The sequence below is a fragment of the Octopus bimaculoides genome, chromosome 10 (genome assembly GCF_001194135.2).
Source record: "Octopus bimaculoides isolate UCB-OBI-ISO-001 chromosome 10, ASM119413v2, whole genome shotgun sequence".
Lineage (NCBI taxonomy): Eukaryota > Metazoa > Mollusca > Cephalopoda > Octopoda > Octopodidae > Octopus > Octopus bimaculoides.
Genome location: NC_068990.1, coordinates 67,930,678 through 67,951,551, shown reverse-complemented (window position 1 = coordinate 67,951,551; position 20,874 = coordinate 67,930,678). Strand labels below are relative to the sequence as shown.

The 20,874-nt window shown below is 35.8% G+C and overlaps 1 protein-coding gene across 1 annotated transcript in view; it reads left to right on the top strand.

Annotated features, from left to right (window-relative positions):
* The window catches only part of LOC106883993 (protein lev-9-like), a 1,203,458-nt gene that overhangs the window by 268,544 nt on the left and 914,040 nt on the right, over positions 1-20,874 (top strand). The window contains exon 2 of the mRNA XM_052971268.1: positions 3,838-3,978. Coding sequence (XP_052827228.1) covers positions 3,960-3,978 — 19 coding nt within the window. The 5' untranslated portion in view covers positions 3,838-3,959. The remainder of the gene's footprint in view (positions 1-3,837; positions 3,979-20,874) is intronic.

The following is a 20,874-nucleotide window of genomic DNA, read 5'->3' as shown; positions in this document are numbered from 1 at the left end:
AGAGAGAGAGAGAGAGAGAGAGAGAGAGAGAGAGAGAGAAGGAGAGAGAGAGAGAGAAGGAGAGAGAGAGAGAGAAGGAGAGAGAGAGCTGTATCAACAGGGCTGTATGGTTAAGAAATTTGTCTTGAAACTACATGGTTTCCAGTGATCTTATATATAGAGAGAGGCAACTATAGAAGCATAAAATTGATGGACTAGGTTCTGAAAGTTACTGAAAGAGTTACATTGCAGATTATTAAATGGTGATTGATCCAAGACCAGATAAAGTTCTGCAAATATGCCAGGATGATTTACTATCAACGTCCCCTTCTTAGTACAACTGCAGAAGTACTTAGCTTGGAGAAAGCTACTCTACCGAACTCTTGTTCACTTTGACTAGGTTCCTTACTTTGTAGTCTGCTGGTCACTAAGTAATTAGAATACAAGAATGGCTTTTGCCAGCCATGTATGCCATGCGAAGGAGTGCCATCACCAAGATAAGAGTTAAGTGAAAAATTTAGGGTGCTGAATGGTGTACATCATGGTTCAATTCTCAGCTTTCTTCTGTTCATTGTTGTTCTCCAGGTTATAAGAGAAGAGTTTCAGACTTTTTTGTCTGTGGGATCTCCTGTATGCTGGTGACCTAGAGAATTGGTTGAAGATTTAGAGAAGTAATTCCAAACTTGGAAATAAAACCTTGAATCAAAAGACCTAAGCCTAACAAAGACCAAAGTTTTAGTTATTTAACAGGAAAAGAGACATGACCATGGTCCCATGGGGGAAATTGGTCTTATTCAGTTTGCAGAAAAGGTTTAGGCAGTATTTCTATGTGGTGTATGCTTGTTAAACTATGGATGCATGAGAGGTGTAGTGATATCAGAGTCAGGCTTACAGAGAAGGTAAGAGTCATATATAGCATATGTTTAAGAAGTGGAGTTAGCAGTTAGGGGACCCATGTGAGATAAATTTGTTTTAATGCTCTGAAGGTTTCCCACAAGTAACTTATAAAGACCTAATTTAGTGTGAAGGTGGATGTTCTGAAAGTATAGACACTTGAGTAAGAATGGATGGCAACAAAAGGTTTCTCAGAGTAAAGGGGATGTTGTAGAATAACTTTATACAAAGTATGATGTAACACCAAAGGAAGACATGAATACTTTTGACAGATGATTTGTGAAGTTTAGAAAGAAATGAAGGCGGCATGCTCCACTGGATGTATAATGGAAGTGTGTATGACTAACAAAGCACAAACGAGAGAAGACAAAAATTGGATGTAAGAGTAATTGGATTTATTGCGCCAAAGTAATTATGAAGAGGAACTGAGCACCATTAAAAGATAGAATCTCTGGAAGAGAGAGATCAAGGAAAACAGGGAGAAAAATGGTAAAGACTGATCTCAAGCCATTGAACATCATAAAAGAGATGAATTGAATCACATCACATGTGGTAACACGCAGCATTGGAGAGACTCTGCCCAAACCAAGCAAGCATAGATAAATGGATGTAACAATTTTGATGTGTGAGCTAATGGAGATTGGAAAGTATATCTACATTTGGATTTCATATACCACTGTCTTTACTCTCTTGAATATTGTCTCTCCCGTAAATATGGTTCACTCTGTTTTTACTTAAAACAGGTATAGCATCACACTGGACCAGTCCCACATCATCAAATCCTCTTTATTGCTTCCCATTATTCTCTCCTTTTACTCCTTCCCCATCACTCATTAATAACAAGTCACTCCCACTTACTTACCATTACCTATTTTCTTTGCTCACCATCATCCACTCTCTCACATTACACCCTCCTCTATAACTCGTTGTTCACCTCCATCTCTCTCTCTCAATACATTCTCCTTCCAGCATTCTTATTTTCAAACCTTCCTGTTCCACCCTTTTATTTTACTCTTTCTCTTACCCTACCATGCCACTCATCCTGTTTATCTTAAATCTTTTTACTAACAATCATAATATAGCTCTCTCTCACCAACTCTCTCTCTCTGTCTCTCATACTCTTCTGTATCACTCTTTCTTTCCTGCTACTCTATTCCATTAATCATTCTTCTGTTTACCTCTCACACTAGTCTTCTTTCATCATTCTCTCTTCCATCAGCTGGGAAGGATACACTCTGTAGTGCAGGGGGACAAATGGAGACAATGTAAAGAGGTTTCTTTTCCTTTGCCAAGGAAAAGACAACCTATCTAATGCTGGTGCCATAATAAAATATACCCAGCAGTACATTCTGTAAAGTGGTCGGTGATAGGAATAACCTTTAGCTGTAATAGAAACCAAAATGCTGTGCCAAAAATGAAACATACATGTAAGACATAGTTCTTGAAATATTGAGGACAAAAATTCTGTATATGAACTTGGACTTTAATGATACATTCAAACCATGTCAGCATAGAAAAGTGAAAGTAACATTGATTCTAATGTTTCTCACGATGATCGTGGTGAGGAGAAGGATGATGATGATATTGACGACAATGATGCTGACACTGATATCAATGACACTGTTGCTGCTGTCATCACTGCTGCTGCTGCTGATAACATTGTTATTGCCACCATCAGCGTCATTACCGTTGCTGCTAATACTGTTGTGGTTACTAACAACAACAATAACAATGACATTCTTATGACAAGAAAAAATTTGGTAGTTTTTTGCATTTTTACAGTATATACAAAAATCATTTATTATTTATTACTATTATTTTATGTGGATCACTATCATTTCTAAAAGTAGAATAAATGCTTTTCTAAATCAAGAAACTAAGATCTGGGTATTTGAAGTGTTCAGATTCAGCTATATAGATTTTTGCCAATTTGCAAATTATAAATCTTCTCAAAAAAAATCCAATACGTCAAAAGAATAAATGAATAAAAAAGAATATATAATGTACTTTCTTGTGAATCTACTATCATATTCATACAACTAGACATAATCTAGCATATCTGGTTAAAATTTAATCTTTCCTTGTGTAGAAATAGGACCAAAACATAAACATATATGACTTCTCTTTCTTTCTCTCTCTGTCTCTTTCTTTCTTTTTTCTTTCTTTCTTTCTTTCTCCCTCCTTGTTCTTCCTCTCTCAGTGGAGCTGAGGCTGTTGAATTGAATGAATAGGAATGTGCACTATGAGTAGCATGTGACATATCTAAATATAAACACACACACACACACACACACACAGATATATATTGTACCATGAATAGCATGTGACATGTGTGTGTGTATATGTATATGTGTGTGTGTGTGTGTGTGTGTATATATATTATATACCTGTAATATATGTATATAAATATATATTTATACAGTTGCACACACAAACATCAATGCTTACAATGTAAAAAAACCATTGACATACTGTTGATGAAATATAAAGGTATATCTTGTCTTTAATGTGAAACTGGTGAATTAAATAGCTCCTAAATGGCACTAACTGTCTCAGTTCTTTTCTTTTTATTTCTTACTTTTTAAGCTTTCTTTTACTCTTAGTATATCATTTAAATTTATAGTCTGTAAATGTTTTCATAAATCTATAAATTCTGACAATTCCTTTTTCTTTCTGTTTGTCGTGTCCCCACCCCCTCTCTCTCTACATGTACCCAGACATAAATTTCATGTATGTGTATAAATTTTAAGAGATTTTGAAAAGTATAAAAAAAACAAACATCCATCTATTTTGTACCTCTGAGAATGCACAATACATAAAGTACATAGGTATGTTATCTGTATGCATAAACTCACATTTACGTACACATACTTTGTGTGTATTTAATTATATATTTACTTGTTTATCTTTCTTTTTTCTTAATCACAATTTTTAATATATTTTTTCAATCTTTTTCTGAAACAGCCAATGATAAACACTGTCCTCGAAAGGAAAATGTCCTCAGCCGAGATTGCCTTAAAAGATGTTCAACAGACGAAGATTGTGTGAGCAAAAAGAAAAAATGTCTATGCGACGGTGCTTGTGGAATGAGTTGCATTAACAAAAGTAAGCATATCTCTTCTATTTTACACAAGAAATAATTATTTGCTAATTGTCTGTTATATATTTTTCCTTTAGCCAATTATCAGAGTGCAAAACAATCGTTGTTAACCCATTAATGAAGGAACTTTACCTTTCTAAACACCTCCGAACTCATTAAACCCATTTCCTCTTATTCTTCCCTCAATTTCTTTTACCTAATCTTTTCTAAAAGAAGTTCAGATAACTTATTTTAAATTGAGCCAATGGTATTACTCAACTTGTCAGAAATATTAGTTAAATCTCTTTTAAATCATATGTAAACATCTTTTAGGGGAAAAAATGTGCTCCTACAAAAATGTAGTTCTAGACACATTATATTTGCAATGAAAGACAAGATGGTCATTATTAGAACATTTATAACTATTGGCTACTTGATCTATATATAGTTTGTAAGGCATAATTTTTTTATCTTCTTGAAGCAGTCACAACCAAAATATGTTTCTCAATACTGCACCAGGAATCTTTATTCCTCATTAGTTTTCGTAATTCTTCAGTTTCATGTGTGCTTTTACCAGTAGTATCAATGTTGCTGTATGGTCTTCACCCTCTACTAGGAAAGAGAGGTCTCCAAAATATATCATCTGATATAGTCTGCTGTTTAACAACAATGGTCAGTGAAACAGCGGCCAGTGCATAAACAGTAGTAGAGATATATCTGCTTTAGTGTTAGAAATTAAGTGTTAAGCTGCAGTAGTCTAGCATCATATCCAGGTGGTAATATATTTACCACCCTAACTGTAGGGTTTAGTTTAACTAGGTAGCAACTAAATGCCTATTAACTATTTGAAGGAATTTCTTGTTGCTTTTGATTCATGCAAAAGAAAAGTTTGACTTATTAAAGAATATATTAAAAATATCAATATAAATATTTCTTATATGAAACCAAAGCTCATATTTCCTACTTTAGAAAAAAAAAAAAAATATGCACATTGAATAAATGCTATAGTCTTGTTTTGATAATCTTATGGAATATATTTATCAAAATTGCTTATATGCTATTATGCATATCAGATTACTATTTTAGAATTTAGGATTATGATGACTTGTTCTTTTAAATCTGTAGACTTGATTCTTATTTAAATTTATAAAATATAACATTTAACTGTGTTTTCTCTTATTACCAGTAATAAAAAAAAAGTATTTTGTGGATTACATAATATTTGGAAAATGTTTGATATTATGTAATAATCTTTTGTGCTTTCATAACAATTTTAAAAAAAGAGATTTTATATTGCTGTTACCAGAGGATTTTGTGTCTCATTTTCCTTTCTATTTCTGTCTTTAATGAGCCAATATCAATTAGTGGCTAAAGACTATATTACTGACCTAAAATCATGGTATTCATTTATATGACAATATTTATTTCACTGTCAGCTCATGCAACAATAGATGCTCATTCCTACTTCAGGGTTGATATTTATTCATTTTTAATTTATTATTTTAAGAGAGTGTCTTGTTTTAAAACAATGTCTTCTAATAGGGCATCGATGTAGTAAACTTTATTATGTTTTCTAAATCAATAGAACATTATCAAATTTGCAAGCTGAAAGTAACATCCTGACATTGAAAGTTGATGTAAACATGCTTCAAATTAAACACACATATTGCTTCCTACTAATGGTCATAAGAGCTTGGATTCAATTTTTGTACCAGATACTTCAATATATCCTTCAGCAAGGCACTTCATATATATCACTCCAGTCAGCTGAAATTCAGTACTAGTTGAGTGCTGGTGTAACCCCTTCCTTCTCTCCAGCTGTCACATTCTTGATATTCCAGTGGGCCAATAATGAGAAGCTGAATGAGAGTCTGTGTCTGCTCACAACTACACCAGAGGCCCATAAAACAATTAGTGAAAGTATGGGATTTACTACCAAAGCATACTCACTTAGGAATAATGGCTTTGCGTTAGCCCATGATTCTTTGGAAATACAAATGATTTCCACCCAGTCTAAACACTGCTTTGGAAGTTTAGCTGTGTGATATAGATCACTATCTCATTTAGCTAGTAAAGAAAATTACATTGGATTAAAACCTGTTAAAATTCAAGACAATAGAAAATGAATGAAATACAGAAGTGAAAAACAGATCAACATCAGTTTAAATTTTACCTTGTATTTCTTTTGATATTTCAGGGTTAGTAACTCTTCATCAGGACTAATGAAAAAATGGAAACTGCTATCTTTATACAGATATGTGAGAGAGGGTAGTGACAATGTGCAAACTGGTGTTGTTATAGTAACCAGTCTGCCCTATGTAGTTTTTGTCTGTTGTTTAATGAAGGATTAAGCATATTAATTATTATCTCTTTGATTCTCGACAAGAACTATACAATACCAGTCTCTCAGTAAATTCTCCCACATATCTAAACAATGTTAAAAGTTTATAACACTTTGCATTGTTTGGCCTTTTAAGAAATTTTAACCTAGAGGGAAAACTACGACTGGTAGTTGTTAAACAATTTTGCTATGTGTATAGCATGATCAGATGAGATTCAGATCTCTATCAGAATGATTTCTAAATGATTTATTTAGTTGTTTATATTGATTAAAACAAAAGACTTTGTAAGGACATTGTGCAAATTGAGTCAATTAGTAGAACTATGGTAACATACAAGATATTCTAAAATTAAGCTTGAGATTATATTAGTTTCTTGGAATGGCACAAACTCTTCCTTTATTGCAGAAATGTAAATAGTAATTAGATTGTAATTAGTAAAAAGATTGGTATACATATAACCTAACGAGATATTAATTCACTCTGGCTTCATCGCATAAACACGCAATACAATTTTACATTGTTTTCAGCAAACATTGCTTCAGTTTTGGCTCCAAATACACATTGTAATAGTTACAATAGTTTGGAATTATGTGATTAATATATTAACTGAATAACAATTGAATTAATTGTCTTTCTCGTTTATGAACTATATTTATCCATTTTAATAATATGGTTATGGGGAAGAAAAAGAAAGAAATGTTTAACGAGGTCCAGTTATTAAGTCTGTAAAATAAAATAAAATTATTAAACTTCTACATTAATCAGTAGAATGTAATTAATTTCTTTTTATTTTTGCTTCAGCATTTATTGAAATTGTTGCCAAACAGTCTCTCTTTGGACTCATTTATGCCTTGTTTTCTTTATTGATAAAGTCTATAAAGTATTTACACCTTACTTTTATTTGACCATTTCCTGGATATATCCCAATTGGTTATAACTATTTTAATTATGTTAAGGCTAATATAGTAAGTCCTAAGGAGGCTGGTTAGTATATCACGGGTCACAGTTGAAATGCTGCTACCTTGAAGTTGTTCCGGATGATAATATTAGTAGGGATCTATAATCTATTTTTAAAAGAGGAAATGGATAAAGATGGGATCTAGCAGACCACTGCTTGACATGTCCCTCTTCATATCTGAGGGATTTTTGGTCTACCACTGACCCTTTAGCACTGCTGTGCTAACATGATGTTGACCAGGTGCTCTGGCCACCTTAATACTATTGGAAAAATGTGAAGTTAAGCGATTTTCATATGAACATGTGCACCTACCAGACCAGGAATTGAACCCATGAGCTTATGATGTTGAGCATTATTACCTAACCATTAGATTAGATCACATGTCTTTTTTAGTCTGTCAGGACTTGTCCAAACAATTGTCATGACATTATTGTTTGCACCAACACGATTTGTATGATTAAGTGTTAATGAGTTTGTTTGACCCATTTAATATCCTGAGGATGTCTACTAACAAGGGAAAGTAAATACATTTTACATTTCTTCATCATGCTGTACTCAACTGTGCTGAGTAAGACCTTAAGCTCCATCTGCTAATGGGACCCTGGTTTCGAGTTCCAGCATGTTAAAGAGTGTAGAACGCTTAGTCACTGTTGTTATAAGGACTACTCTGACCTAGGATAGTCACACTGTTAGGGTCCTAGCTATGGGTTAATTAGCATATCATGGAATTGCCTCAGGAAGAAGGTCACTCACAGACACCCCCAATGGGGGTCAGGGAAGATGAGACTCTTCAGCTATTTAGCTATTCTTTTAAGGATTTGTATACAATGTAATTCCATACAAATCCTGTACCCTGATAACTACTGAGCTTATGCTACTTATTGCACCAGACTAATATGTTTATATATTACCTTATGGGGTAATTTTATTGAGTGTTTAAGAAAAGGGCTAATGGAATAAACCCCAACAGAAGATCCAGAGGAAAGTACCCTAAGGCAGATATGTACAGCTATATCTGGAACAATTTGCAGCTCTATGTCTTCCCTTCATAACATAATACAATATTAGTTGAGAGGCAATAAGTGCACTTGGGATTAGGTATTGTCTTCTGGAAAGAGCCCAAGCTTAGAAGTGATTAAGTTACTGTCTGTGCAATACTACTGACCAATGACAAAAAAGGCAAAGCAAGCCATTCATGTGCTATAGAAGCACTGGTCCCATTTCTTTACATGTTTAATAACCTATGCCATGAAGATCTTTAATAAAAATTCTGAGTTGATAGAAAGGTTGCCATAACACCATTTTAGGGAAGTAAAAGCGGGTGAAAAACACTAATTATCAGTTTTGAGTACATGACTTATGTAAGAAAAGCGATAATTATTACCTGTAAGTGTTATTTTCACAGTAATTCATTAATTTTTGCTAGAAATCAGAAAAATATTAATTTTACAATTAACAATATGCTAATAAGACTATGACATCAGATTTCCTCATTCCTAATTAACTTTCAGTTCAAATAGCTGTGAATATCAGTTTTGGAAATTTACACATCAAATTAATTTTCATTTGACGTTAAAATTTTAAGTTAGGGAATTTTTTGCATGACTCCTTACATAATCAGCCAAATCACACCTGATGATCTTAGAAAAAGCATTGATAAATATGCAATGCTAGTTACACAAAGCTTGAATAAACTGATAGAAAGGTCAAAGCTGGAATTCGTTTGATCATTGGTCTATTCAACCTGGACCAATTTGGGAAGAAACTAACAACCCAAAGCCTTCTGTTACCACAAAATCATTGAGCCATTCACTAAAGATAAATTTACTAATCTTGACAGAATAGATCTAAAGGGAAGCTCATCTTAGGATATAGAATTTTCCAGTCTACTCATATGTGGCACAAGTGTGTGTGTGTGTGTGTGTGAGAGGCATATGTGGAGCTATGTGGTTGAGAAACATGTTTCCTAACTATATGGTCTCAAGTTCAATCCCACTGTAAAGCATCTTAGACAAGTGTCTTTACTATAGCCCCAGGCTGACCAGAGCTTTGTGTGTGAGTTTTTGATTGATGGAAACTATGTGGAAGGCCATCTTGTCTATGTATATATGTATGTGTGTGTGTCTGTGTTATTGTTTGTGTTTGACCCCCACCACTGCTTGACAACGAGTGTTGGTTTGTTTACATCCTCCTTGTGCGGGTGGCACATAAAAGACACCATTTCGAGCGTGGCCGTTTTCGTGCGGGTGACACGTAAAAGCACCCACTACACTCTCTGAGTGGTTGGCATTAGGAAGGGCATCCAGCTGTAGAAACTCTGCCAAATTAGATTGGAGCCTGGTGTTGCCATCCGGTTTCACCAGTCCTCAGTCAAATCGTCCAACCCATGCTAGCATGGAAGGCGGACGTTAAACGATGATGATGATGATGATGACAACTTAGCAGTTCAGCAAAAGAGACAAATAAAATAAGTACCAGGCTTAATAAAAAAAATAATTACCGGGGTACATTTGTTTGACTAAACCCTACAAGGCAGTTCTCTATCATGGCTGCATTCTCATTACTGAAACAAATAAGAAAAAAAGGCAAAAGATGGTATCATCTCATAATAGCTGGTGCCTCCATTAAGGACTCTTGCATAAAATGTTAAACAGTATATGTTTTGTTGTATCTTGGGAGGGCCGGTATGCCAACAACAAACACACACACTGGTTCTATTTCACTTCTTTATTTTTATTTGTCACTTGGTTAACCATTGAGCAATCGATTGTTTGATTAATTCATTTGGTTAATCAAGCTATTAGCTTTGTCAAAGTCCTTTTGTCACCATTTGGAACTGCATCAATATCATGCCCTTTCCAACTCCTGGTCAGTTTCAGGTCTGTCTGTCTTCTCTGAGCCCTAAATGCAGAGGATATCCAAAGATTAGAGAGGAGCAAAGCTGGTATGCTCCACTGGATGTGCAATGTCAGTGTACACAAATGACTGAGTGCTTGTGTATTGAAAGAAAAGACATAAGAGGAATTAGCTGCAGTGTACAAGAGAGAAGTTTGTGTTGGTTAGATCATGTGATGCATATGGATGAGAACAGTTGCATAAAGAAGTTCTGATTACTGAAAGTGGAGGGAAGAAACAGAAGAGGGAGACCCAGGAAGACATGTGACAAAGTATTGAAGGCTGATCACAAAACACTGAATCTTACAAAGATAACAAACAACTGAGATACATGGCGCAATGCTGTACTCAAAAAGACCCACGCACCACAACAGAATTAATATTCTAAAACCTCCTTGATAATACTTGCCTATGAGGGGTTCTTTCCTGTCAATCTTCTCCCCCCCCCCTCACATACACATTTCATCCCCTAACACCCATCACTTTTATCACCTGAGAGCAGAATAGGTACATACTGCACCTACCTGGCTTTCTCTGTTACCTTTAATCTCCACTCGGTTACTTTCTTCCTCTGCCTACAGTCTCCATCAATCACCTTCTTTCTATGTCTTCTGTCCTCTCTTTGTGCTGCTCTCCATCATAAACTCTTCACTTACCTGCTACCACCCTCGATGCCCTCACATATCTACTGTAAACCCCACCCCTGAATCTCTCCTATATTTCTCTCCATCATTTGCTACAATCACATCATCTTTTCCACTCACTCAGCCCAAGCCTCAATATCAACCAACTATTGTCACCACCCACAATGTCCCTAGAGGGCATGTCCTGATACATCCCTACCATCATCTCTCTCACTCACACTCATTTTACCTTATTCTCCAATTCATTCTCCTTTGTTTGCCATCTGGGCTATCCATGTATCTACTCTACAGGAAGACGTCTATATATGTCTCCACTATACCTTAAATCTGTCAATTGGTTACAGGAAGACGTCTGTATATGTCTCCACTATACCTTAAATCTGTACCAATTGACAGATTTAAGGTATAGTGGAGACACTCAATACTACTCCATCCCCTTCCAGTTGAGGGATATTTTCCTTACAAGGTACTTGGTGATTCTGTCAGTGCTGGTGCTATGTAAAATGTACATCTCCCTATTACTTACCCTTCAATCACCCTCCTAACTACTTAAGTATTCTGTTACTGTAATTACATGATGTATCATCATCATCATCGTTTAGTGTCTGCTTTCCATGCTGGCACTAGTTGGATGGTTTGACTGAGGACTGGCAAGCCAGAAGGCTGCACCAGGCTCCAATCTGATCTTGCAAGGTTTCTACAGCTGGATGCTCTTCCTAATGCTAACCACTCTAAGAGTGTAGCGGGTGCTTTTTATGTGCCACCAGCATGGGAGCCAGTCAGGTGGCACTGGCAACGACCATGCTTGAATGGTGCTTCTTACATTCCACTAGCATGGGACCACTCAGGTGGCACTGACATTGGCCACGACAATGGTTATATACGAGATGTATATGATGTATGTATATGTGAAATTAGATGAGCTTAAATATAAATCTAGTGCAGACACTGACTAGAGAAAAAAGAAAGTATTGCACAGAACAAATAAAATACAAAAGCACTTCATAAAACAAGACTGTTTATGAATATGGTGTTGGTGTTGGAGTTAGGATGAAAATATAATTGATAACAAGATGCAAGCAAATTATGTGTGTGTGTGTGTGTGTGTGTATAAAGAGAGAGAGATAGAGAAAGAAAGAAATAGATAGATATAGATATGTGTATCCTTGTGTCTCACTACGTTTCAGAATCTACATAATTGTGTGTGTATATCTGTATCTTATATATGTCCATGCTGTGTGTGTATGTTTGTGTGTATGTTTGTGTGTACATGTGCATTTGTTTTCTGTAATTAACTAATAACTAATGGAAATATCAAGGCATCAGCCAATTCCTTACACATTTTGAAATCCCCAGTAGAACACAACAGGTGTGTTCCAAATATAGATTATGAGAATTAATGAAGTATTTCCAAAATAAAATTTATATGGAGAAACAGAGAAAGAGAGTGAGATTGAAAGAGAGAAAGTAGATGTGTGTGAATATATGTTTCCATTTTAACAACTGCTGAACTGTTTATAGACATATAAATTTGTTTTCTCTTTATCTCACACACACATTGTTTCACGTCTATTGGTTGCTACCTTTCAATTTAATATTACATTTCCATTTCCAGTATTCTCTGTCATTCCACCTTTAACAGTTTATAGTAGAACAAGTGACATAATGACTGATGATGTTCTTTAAATATGTAAATAGTGGTCATAATTAAATTAATAATCAAGGCAGTGAGCTGGCAGAATCGTTATTAGCAGACCAAGCAAAATACTTAGCGTCATTTCTTCTGTTTCTATGTTTTGAGTTCAGATTATACTGAGGTTGACTTTGCCATTCATCCTCTCGGGATCGATAAAATAAGCACTAGTTGAGTACTGAGGTCGATGCAATTGACTTACCCCCCCCCCACCGAAATTGCTGGCCTTGTTCCAAAGTTTGAAACCAATAATTAAATTAATACTTATTTCAAATGTGTCTATGTAGGCGCAGTTATGGTGGTGTGGTGAAAAAACTTGCTATGCAACCACATGGTTTTGAGTTCAGTTCCACAGTGTGACAACTTGGTCAAGTGTTTTCTTCTACAGCCTCAGGTACTAGATGTACCAATTGCAGTTAGCATTCTAGTTTGTTTCATTATTACCTACAGCCTACGGTACCATGCTATTCGTTCTTTTCAGCTATCTAATATTTCCTGATTATTCTGGCCATGCCAAGGAGGCAAACCATTTGTAACAGTTCTACCAGGCACTCTATTTCAGTTTCCTTTATATTCCCCTTGATGCCTTCTGATACTGTTCCACCTTCTTCATTTTCCATAGCCAGGCTATTTCGTACTGAAGAGGGTTGTATCTGTCTATCTTTTCACTTTCCTTCTTGACTATTCATGGGTCAAAGGGGCATGCGCCATCAATTATATAGCATAATTATCATAGTTATTATTATTATTATTGTTAATACAGTTCTGTATTCAAGAGATGAGGAAATATGTACATTATTTACATTTGACAGATATTTGTCCTCATCTTGTTTGTTGTTAGCACAAAGTTTCAGCTGATATGCCCTCCAGCCTTCATCAGGTGTCTTGGGGAAATTTCAAAACTGGGTTCTCATTCCTAAGGTATTTTTCGATGTTGTTGTTATTATAATTATTATTATTATCATTATTCAGGTCACTGCCTGGAATCAAACTCGGAATCTTGGGTTAGTAGCCCTCACTCTTAACCACTACGCCATATGCCCATGGGCATATGGCGTAGTGGTTAAGAGTTCCAAGTTCGATTCCAGGCAGTGACCTGAATAATAATAATAATAATAATAATAATAATAACATCGAAAAATACCTTAAGAATGAGAACCCAGATTAGAAATTTCCCCAAGGCACCTGATGAGAACAAATATCCGTCAATTGTAAATAATGTAAACAATATTATTGTTAATTTGGTGTGTTGGTGGAATCAGCATGCCCTTCACTCCATTTTGAGTTAAAATTCTGTTGAGGTCAACTTTGCCTCTCATCCTTTTGGAGTCGATAAAAATAAGTACCAGTTGAAAACTAAGGTCGGTGTAATTGACTAGTCCCTTCCCCCAAAATTGATGCCCTTGTGGAAAAAATTTGAAGCCCTTATTATTATTATAATTATTATTAATTTGGTAGTGGGCTGGAGGAATTGTTAGCGGACCAGGCAAAATGCTTAGCGGCATTTCATCTGTCTTCACGTTCTGAGTTCCAGTAACGCTAGGGTCGACTTTACCTTTCATCCTTTTGGAGTCAGTAAAGTAAGTACCAGTTGAGCACTGGGATCAATGTGATTGATTTATCCCCTCCCCCAAAATTCCACGCCTTGTGCTTTTAGTAGAAAGGATTATTATTAATATTATTATTAGTATTATTATTATTATTATTATTATTATTATTATTATTATTATTATTGGTATAGGATGGTAAACTGGCAGAATCATTTGCATGTCAGACAAAAGGCTTAGCAATATTTTGTCCATCTTTACGTTCTGAGTTCAAATACCACTGAGGTTGACTTTGCCTTTCATCTTTCGAGGTCGATAAAATACGTACCAGTTGAACACTAAGGTCAATGTAATCAAGTTAGCCTCTTCCTTGCAATTGCTGGTCTTGTAACAAAATTTAGTCATCATTACTGTTATTGTTGTTGTTACTATATCTGAAATATAGTTGCTGGAAGTGTTACTAATGCACCTGCTGTTCACTTCCGATGAATTAAGGTGATTTTTTAAAACTTTCTTTTTAAAGTCTGGAGAACTTTGTGGAGACTCTTTGCACTCCCAAATAATGTTGTTTTCTGGATCTGCTCTACATACATTATTATGCCTATCTTTTCTAACACTTTTCAGTTTTTTGTTCACTATACCTAGTGTTCCAACAACAACAATGACTACTACTACTACTACTGGCTGCTTAGTGGCATTTCATTTGTCTGAGTTCAAATGCTGCCTCAGTTGACTTTGCTGGGTTGTTTAAGGATGATTAATGAAACACCCATATTTTTAGGGTTGAATTATCCAAACCCCAGAGAATTCCTCTCAAACCATGGCTATGACAGTCCCCCATTACTTCTGCTTGTGGTCAGAGATGCACATATCATCAGTATTAAGGAACATGCTCGACTGGTTAAGACTGACAAGTAAATCTGCAGTACTGAGCAGAATATTTGCTATAGCCCATCTCTTACATTAAGATGAAACATGTACATGATAACATTTCCAATCAATTTAGGTCAGAAACCATGAGAGCCACTGCCTGGTATTGCATCAGTGCTTATTACTATTATTATTATTATCATCATCATCACCTAGTGGTTAGGGGGAATTATGATGACCTAGTGGTTAGGATCTCATAATCATGAGTTCAATTTCTATACTCGGTGGTGTGTTGTATTCTTGAGCAAATTACTCCATTTCACATTACTCTGTGATCTTTTTGACCACTGAGATGTGGTACACAATGTACCTGTCCAGGCAATGTCGACTTGATGGGGGAATGAGCTAATATACAGCACAGGCATTTAATCATTATAAACAAATCATTTTTGCAGGTCGCTTGTCAAAAGCTGAATGCTCATTAAATTGTCTTTGATGGGAGAATCTATCATTATCATAGCAGGGAGCTGGTAGAATCATTACTTCCAACCTTATGTTCGAATTTCAAGTGCTACTGGGGTTGACTTTGCCTTTCATCTTTTTAGGGTCAATAAAGTAAGTACCAATTGTGCACCAAAATTGTTGGCCCCATGCCAACATTTGAAACCATTATCATTATTATTATTATTATTATTATTATTATTATTATCATCATCATCATCATCATCATCATCATCATCATCATCATCATCATCATCATCATCATCATCATCATCATCATCATCATCATCATCATCATCATCATCATCATCATCATCATCATCATCATCATCATCATCATCATCATCATCATCATCATCATCATCATCATCATCATCATCATCATCATCATTATTATTATTATTATTATTATTATTATTATTATTATTATTATTGAGTGAGAGAGCAGTGCTTGCCATCAAAATGATGCTGGGGTACAAATATATAAAATACATTATACACATCATGACTGCCTGTCTGATAAGGGTACACTAGACACATGCAGCACAATGATATGTGCATGACATGGTGATCACAGATCAAAATAAGCAGTGCATGACCTTGCAAGTGGGGCTCAGTTAGAATTTTATTCAGGTTGAGTAGCCCATCCTGCTCAAAAGGTCTCTGAATGTTGACAGGATGTTGAATGAAAAAAACAACCAGGTTACCTGAGGTGAATTATTCAAACTCCAAAGAATTCCTTTCAAGACATGGCTATGATGCTCCCTCACTACATTTGCTTGTGATCAGAGATGCACATACCATCAACCACCAAGGGACATGCTCAACTGGTTCAGGTCAAATGATTGACAAGCAAATCTGTGGTATTGAGCAGAATATTTGTTGTAGTCCATCTTTTACACCAAGACAAAACATGTACATGATAACACTTCCAGTCAGTTAAGATGAAAAGCCATGAGAGTCAGTGACCGGTTTTGCACCAGGACAGTTATTATTATTAAGGTGGTGAACTGGCAGAATCATTAGCATGCAGGGCAAAATGCTTTGCAGTATTTTGCCCATCTCTACATTCTGAGTTCAAATTCTTCCAAGGTCAACTTTACCTTTCATCTTTTCGGGGTTGATAAAAATAAGTACTAGTTGAACACTGGGGTTGATGTAATTGACTCATCCCCTCCTCCAAAATTGTTGCCCTTGAGGCAAAATTTAAACCATTATTATTATTATTATTATTAAGGTGGTGGGCTGGCAGAATTGTTAGCACACCTGACGAAATGCTTCGTGGTATTTCACCAGTTGCTACAATCTGAGATCAAATTCTGCTAAGGTCGACTTAGCCTTTCATCCTTTTGGGGTCAATAAATTAAGTACCAGTTGCATGCAGGGGTCGATCTAATTGACTGACCCCTCCTCCTAAATTTCAGGCCTTGTGCCTATAGTAGAAATTATTATTATTATTATTATTATACATTTTGTTTTGAAGTTGTGAAAGGAAAAGAATCATTTTTTCTTTCAAATCTAAGAAATTTTAATTGAAAGATTTTTCGTGTGGATATTTTCACTTCAAAGAAATATAGATTTTTCTGGTGTATTTATCTCAGTATCTCAATATCAGCATTTTTTTTTCATATGAATATCTTGTCTCCAATTAAAACTTAGATTAAACTTATTACTCACCTCATTCTCATGATTTTTCTCCTTATAAATTCTTATGTGACTTGCTTAATTAGGAAACATTTGTTTCAGTTTTAATGGATATTCACAACATTAAAATCTGCTTTGATTTAATGACCTGGCCTTGTTGATCCATAAAGCTCCCTGTTTCCTCTCATTCAATTTCTACAAGTTACCAATGCCATGCTGGTACCACTTAGAAGAGATCTGAAATAGATATTTGGTATTCAAATACCAAGGGGTATTTGAATACATATTATCAAAACTTATAATGCATGTTGAATTTGCTGATTATAACATTTAGCTTAGCAATCTCTTCCCCAAGTTGACTTATGTCAGGGAGTTCAAATTGAGTGCCTGATCTTGGACAGCTAGCAGCAGTTTCTTATATATCACATGTCTCTATCATGCATCCAATTCTATCATTAATAAATCATAAAACCACTTTTGTATAAGAACATACTTACATTCTATTTAATTTCTTCATTTTCTTATTCAGTTCTTTGTTATTCTATAAGCTGTGTTAACCCTGTATCATTATATTCAGCCAAGATATTGGGCGTTAAGTAGTAACAGGTGTAAGCAGTAACTATCTAATCCAATGATTGATGTAACACTATTAGAGCAACACTATTTTTCTTTGTACAGGATATCAGATTCTTTACATTTGCAACACAGTCCTTTATATTTATCAAACACATTTTTACTCTTAAATTTATAATTTCCATATTGTGTGCTGCATTATATCAAGAGCAAAGATTGCTGTAGACTGTCATAATCTTTCTAGAAGATCAAGATTAATATACACATTCATACTGTGGTTTTCATAATGAAAGCGACAATAGTCATGCAAATTAGCTTGTCGAAATTGCTTCACCATTTATATCTCATAGGTACAGGCATGACTGTGGTTAAGACGTTTGCTTCCCAACCATGTAGTTTCAGGTTCAATCACACCACATGACACCTTGAGTGTCTCCAATATAGCCATGGACTGACCAAAGACTTGTAGGTGGATTTGATAGATAGAAACCAAAAGAAGTCGATCATGTATGTTTGTGTGTGTGTTTGCCTGTCTGTGTACATGTGTGCATGTTTTTGTGTGTGTGTACTTTTGTCTTCACATTATGTAGTGATTGTAAATGAAAATCATCATCATATCAGCAGTGTTGTTTGCTTTCAGTCTTCTATGGAAACATTGGGCTGAGAGAAATGTAGCCGTAAATGGAGATAGGTGAGCATTGGTGACAGGAAGGGCATCTGGCTGTAGAAAATCTTCCTCAATATATTTTGTCTGAACCTTACAAGCATGGAAATGTCTAATAAATGATGACGAAGATGATCTGATCTTACCTTTTCATCTCTTTAACTAATACTAGTATATTGTCATTATCATTTATGTATTCCGATTGATGTTGATAGCTCCATAAAGAAGTGCCAACCACTCAAAGTGGCTGAAACTTGTGGAAGAGGGAGACCCAGGAGTATATGGGATGAAGTACTGAAAGATGACCTTAGGACACTATACTTTATAGAGGAGATGACAAAGGACTGAGAGATCTGCCACCTTGCTGTACTCAAGAAGACCTGTCCTCCACAGCTGAAGTGTTAATGCCACTCCCCCTGCTTGAAGAGCATTGGCCTGCAAGAGCCCTTTCCTGGTGTTACACAAATGCACTCAGCACACACTGTAAAGTGTTTGGCATAGGGAAGGGCATCCAGCCAGAGAAACCAAGCCAAATCAGACTGGAATATGGAGCAGCTCTCCTGTTTGCCAGTTCCAGTTGAACTGTTCAACCCTTGCTAACATGGAAAACAGATGTTAAAAGATGATGATATTAGTTAATTATGGGGTTACATATTAGAACAGTAGACAGAATGCCTTGCATTATTACTTCCAGCTCTTTACATTTTGATCTCAATTCCCGTTAAAGTCCAGCTTTGTTTTTTATCCTTCTGGGTTGATAAAGTATGAGGAGCAATAGTATTGACTACTTTACATCACCTCAAAACTCCTGGCCTTGCACCCACCTTGGCAAACTCATGAGCACACTGGGCAAAATGCTTAACAGCATGTCACCTGTCAGTGTTAAAATGCTGCCATGGGGACCTTTGTCTTTTATTTGTCTGGGGTTAATAAAATAAGTGTCAGTTGAGCACTGGGAACAATGTAATCAAATAGCCCCCTCCCCCAAAATTTCAGGCTTTTTGCCTATATTACAAAGAATTATTATTATTGAGTGAGAGAGCACTACATGCCATCAAAGTGGCACAGAAGTACAAATGTACAAAACCCAGTATACCCATCATGACTACCTGTCCGATGATGGTACACCAGGCACATGTGCATGATATGATGATCTCATATCAAGATAAACAGCACATGACCTTGCAGGTGGGGTCCAGGTAGAAATGTCTTCAGGTCAAGTAGCCCATCTTGCTCAAAAGGTCCCTGAATAAGAGTTGTTTAAGGATGTTGAATAAAACACCCATGCTTCCAGAGAAATGCCAAAGCTGACTTAATGTTGTGAGTTCAAATTCCTCCAGGGCCAACTTTGCCTTTCATTCTTTCCGGGTCCATAAAATAAGTACCATTTATGTACTGAGGTCAATGTAATCAACTAGCCCCAACTCCAAAATTTCAGGCCTTGTGCCTATAGTAGAAAGGATTATTATTATTATTATTATTATTATTATTGCAATGAGCTGGCAGAATCGTTAGCATACCGGGTGAAATGCTTAGTGGTATTTCATCTGCCACTACATTCTGAGTTCAAATTCTGCCAAGGTTGACTTTGCCTTTCATCCTTTCAGGGTCGATAACTCAAGTACTGGGGGCGATGTGATCGACTGACCCCACTCCCTACAAAATCCAGGCCTTGTGCCTACAGTAGAAAGGATTATTATTATTATTGCCTTTGCACAGCTTCTAACACTGGAGATCTACTGCGGTGTCAGCTGTTCACTACCAGTGAACTAAGGTAACACCTCTTATTTTTCGAGCACCTTCTGGAGTATTCGGGTGGTTCCAGGCAGTACTGTTTTCTGCAAGTGTTCCACCCTTATTGCAGCCCTTATTTGTTCCATGTACTTCTTGAGATTTTTGCTCACTGTTCCTAGAGTTCCGACAATTATTGGTACTACTACCACTTTTTTCATCAACCACAACTGCTTAACTCTCTAAGCTAACCTGCCATATCTCTTGACTTTTCTCTCTTCTTTATCGTATACCTTGTTGTCAGCTGGGCATGCTATATCTATGATCCAGCATAGTTTGTTTTCTTTCTCAATTAAGACTATGTCTGGCTTCCTATTCTCTATCTCATGGTCACACTAAATCATAAAATCCCAAACGTCTTTGCATTTTTATTTTCGACAATGTCTTCAAGTTTGTGGTCGTACCAATTTTTTGCTCTGTCAAGTTCATACTTGTTGCAAATTGTCCAATGGACAAGCCTGGCTATTTTGTTGTGGCATCTCTTATATTCCTTATTATTATTATTATTATTATTATTATTGTTCAGTAGTTTTATTTTTATAACGTGCTTTCACTTCACTACCGAGCGCAGCTCTGTGCTCCTTGGGTATGTGCTGTGGTTTGCTGTGGTGCTCTTATGTTTACTGTATTGAAAGTGTTTTGCGTAGAATGTGTGCAGTACCCAGTAGTGCAATTTTCTGTATGTTATATATATTTGTAAGTCCTGGTATTTTTGTTATGTATTTGTCTGAATATTTTTTTATTATACCTAAGGCACCTACTATGATAGGAATTGTTTCTGTTTTTAGATTCCACATTCG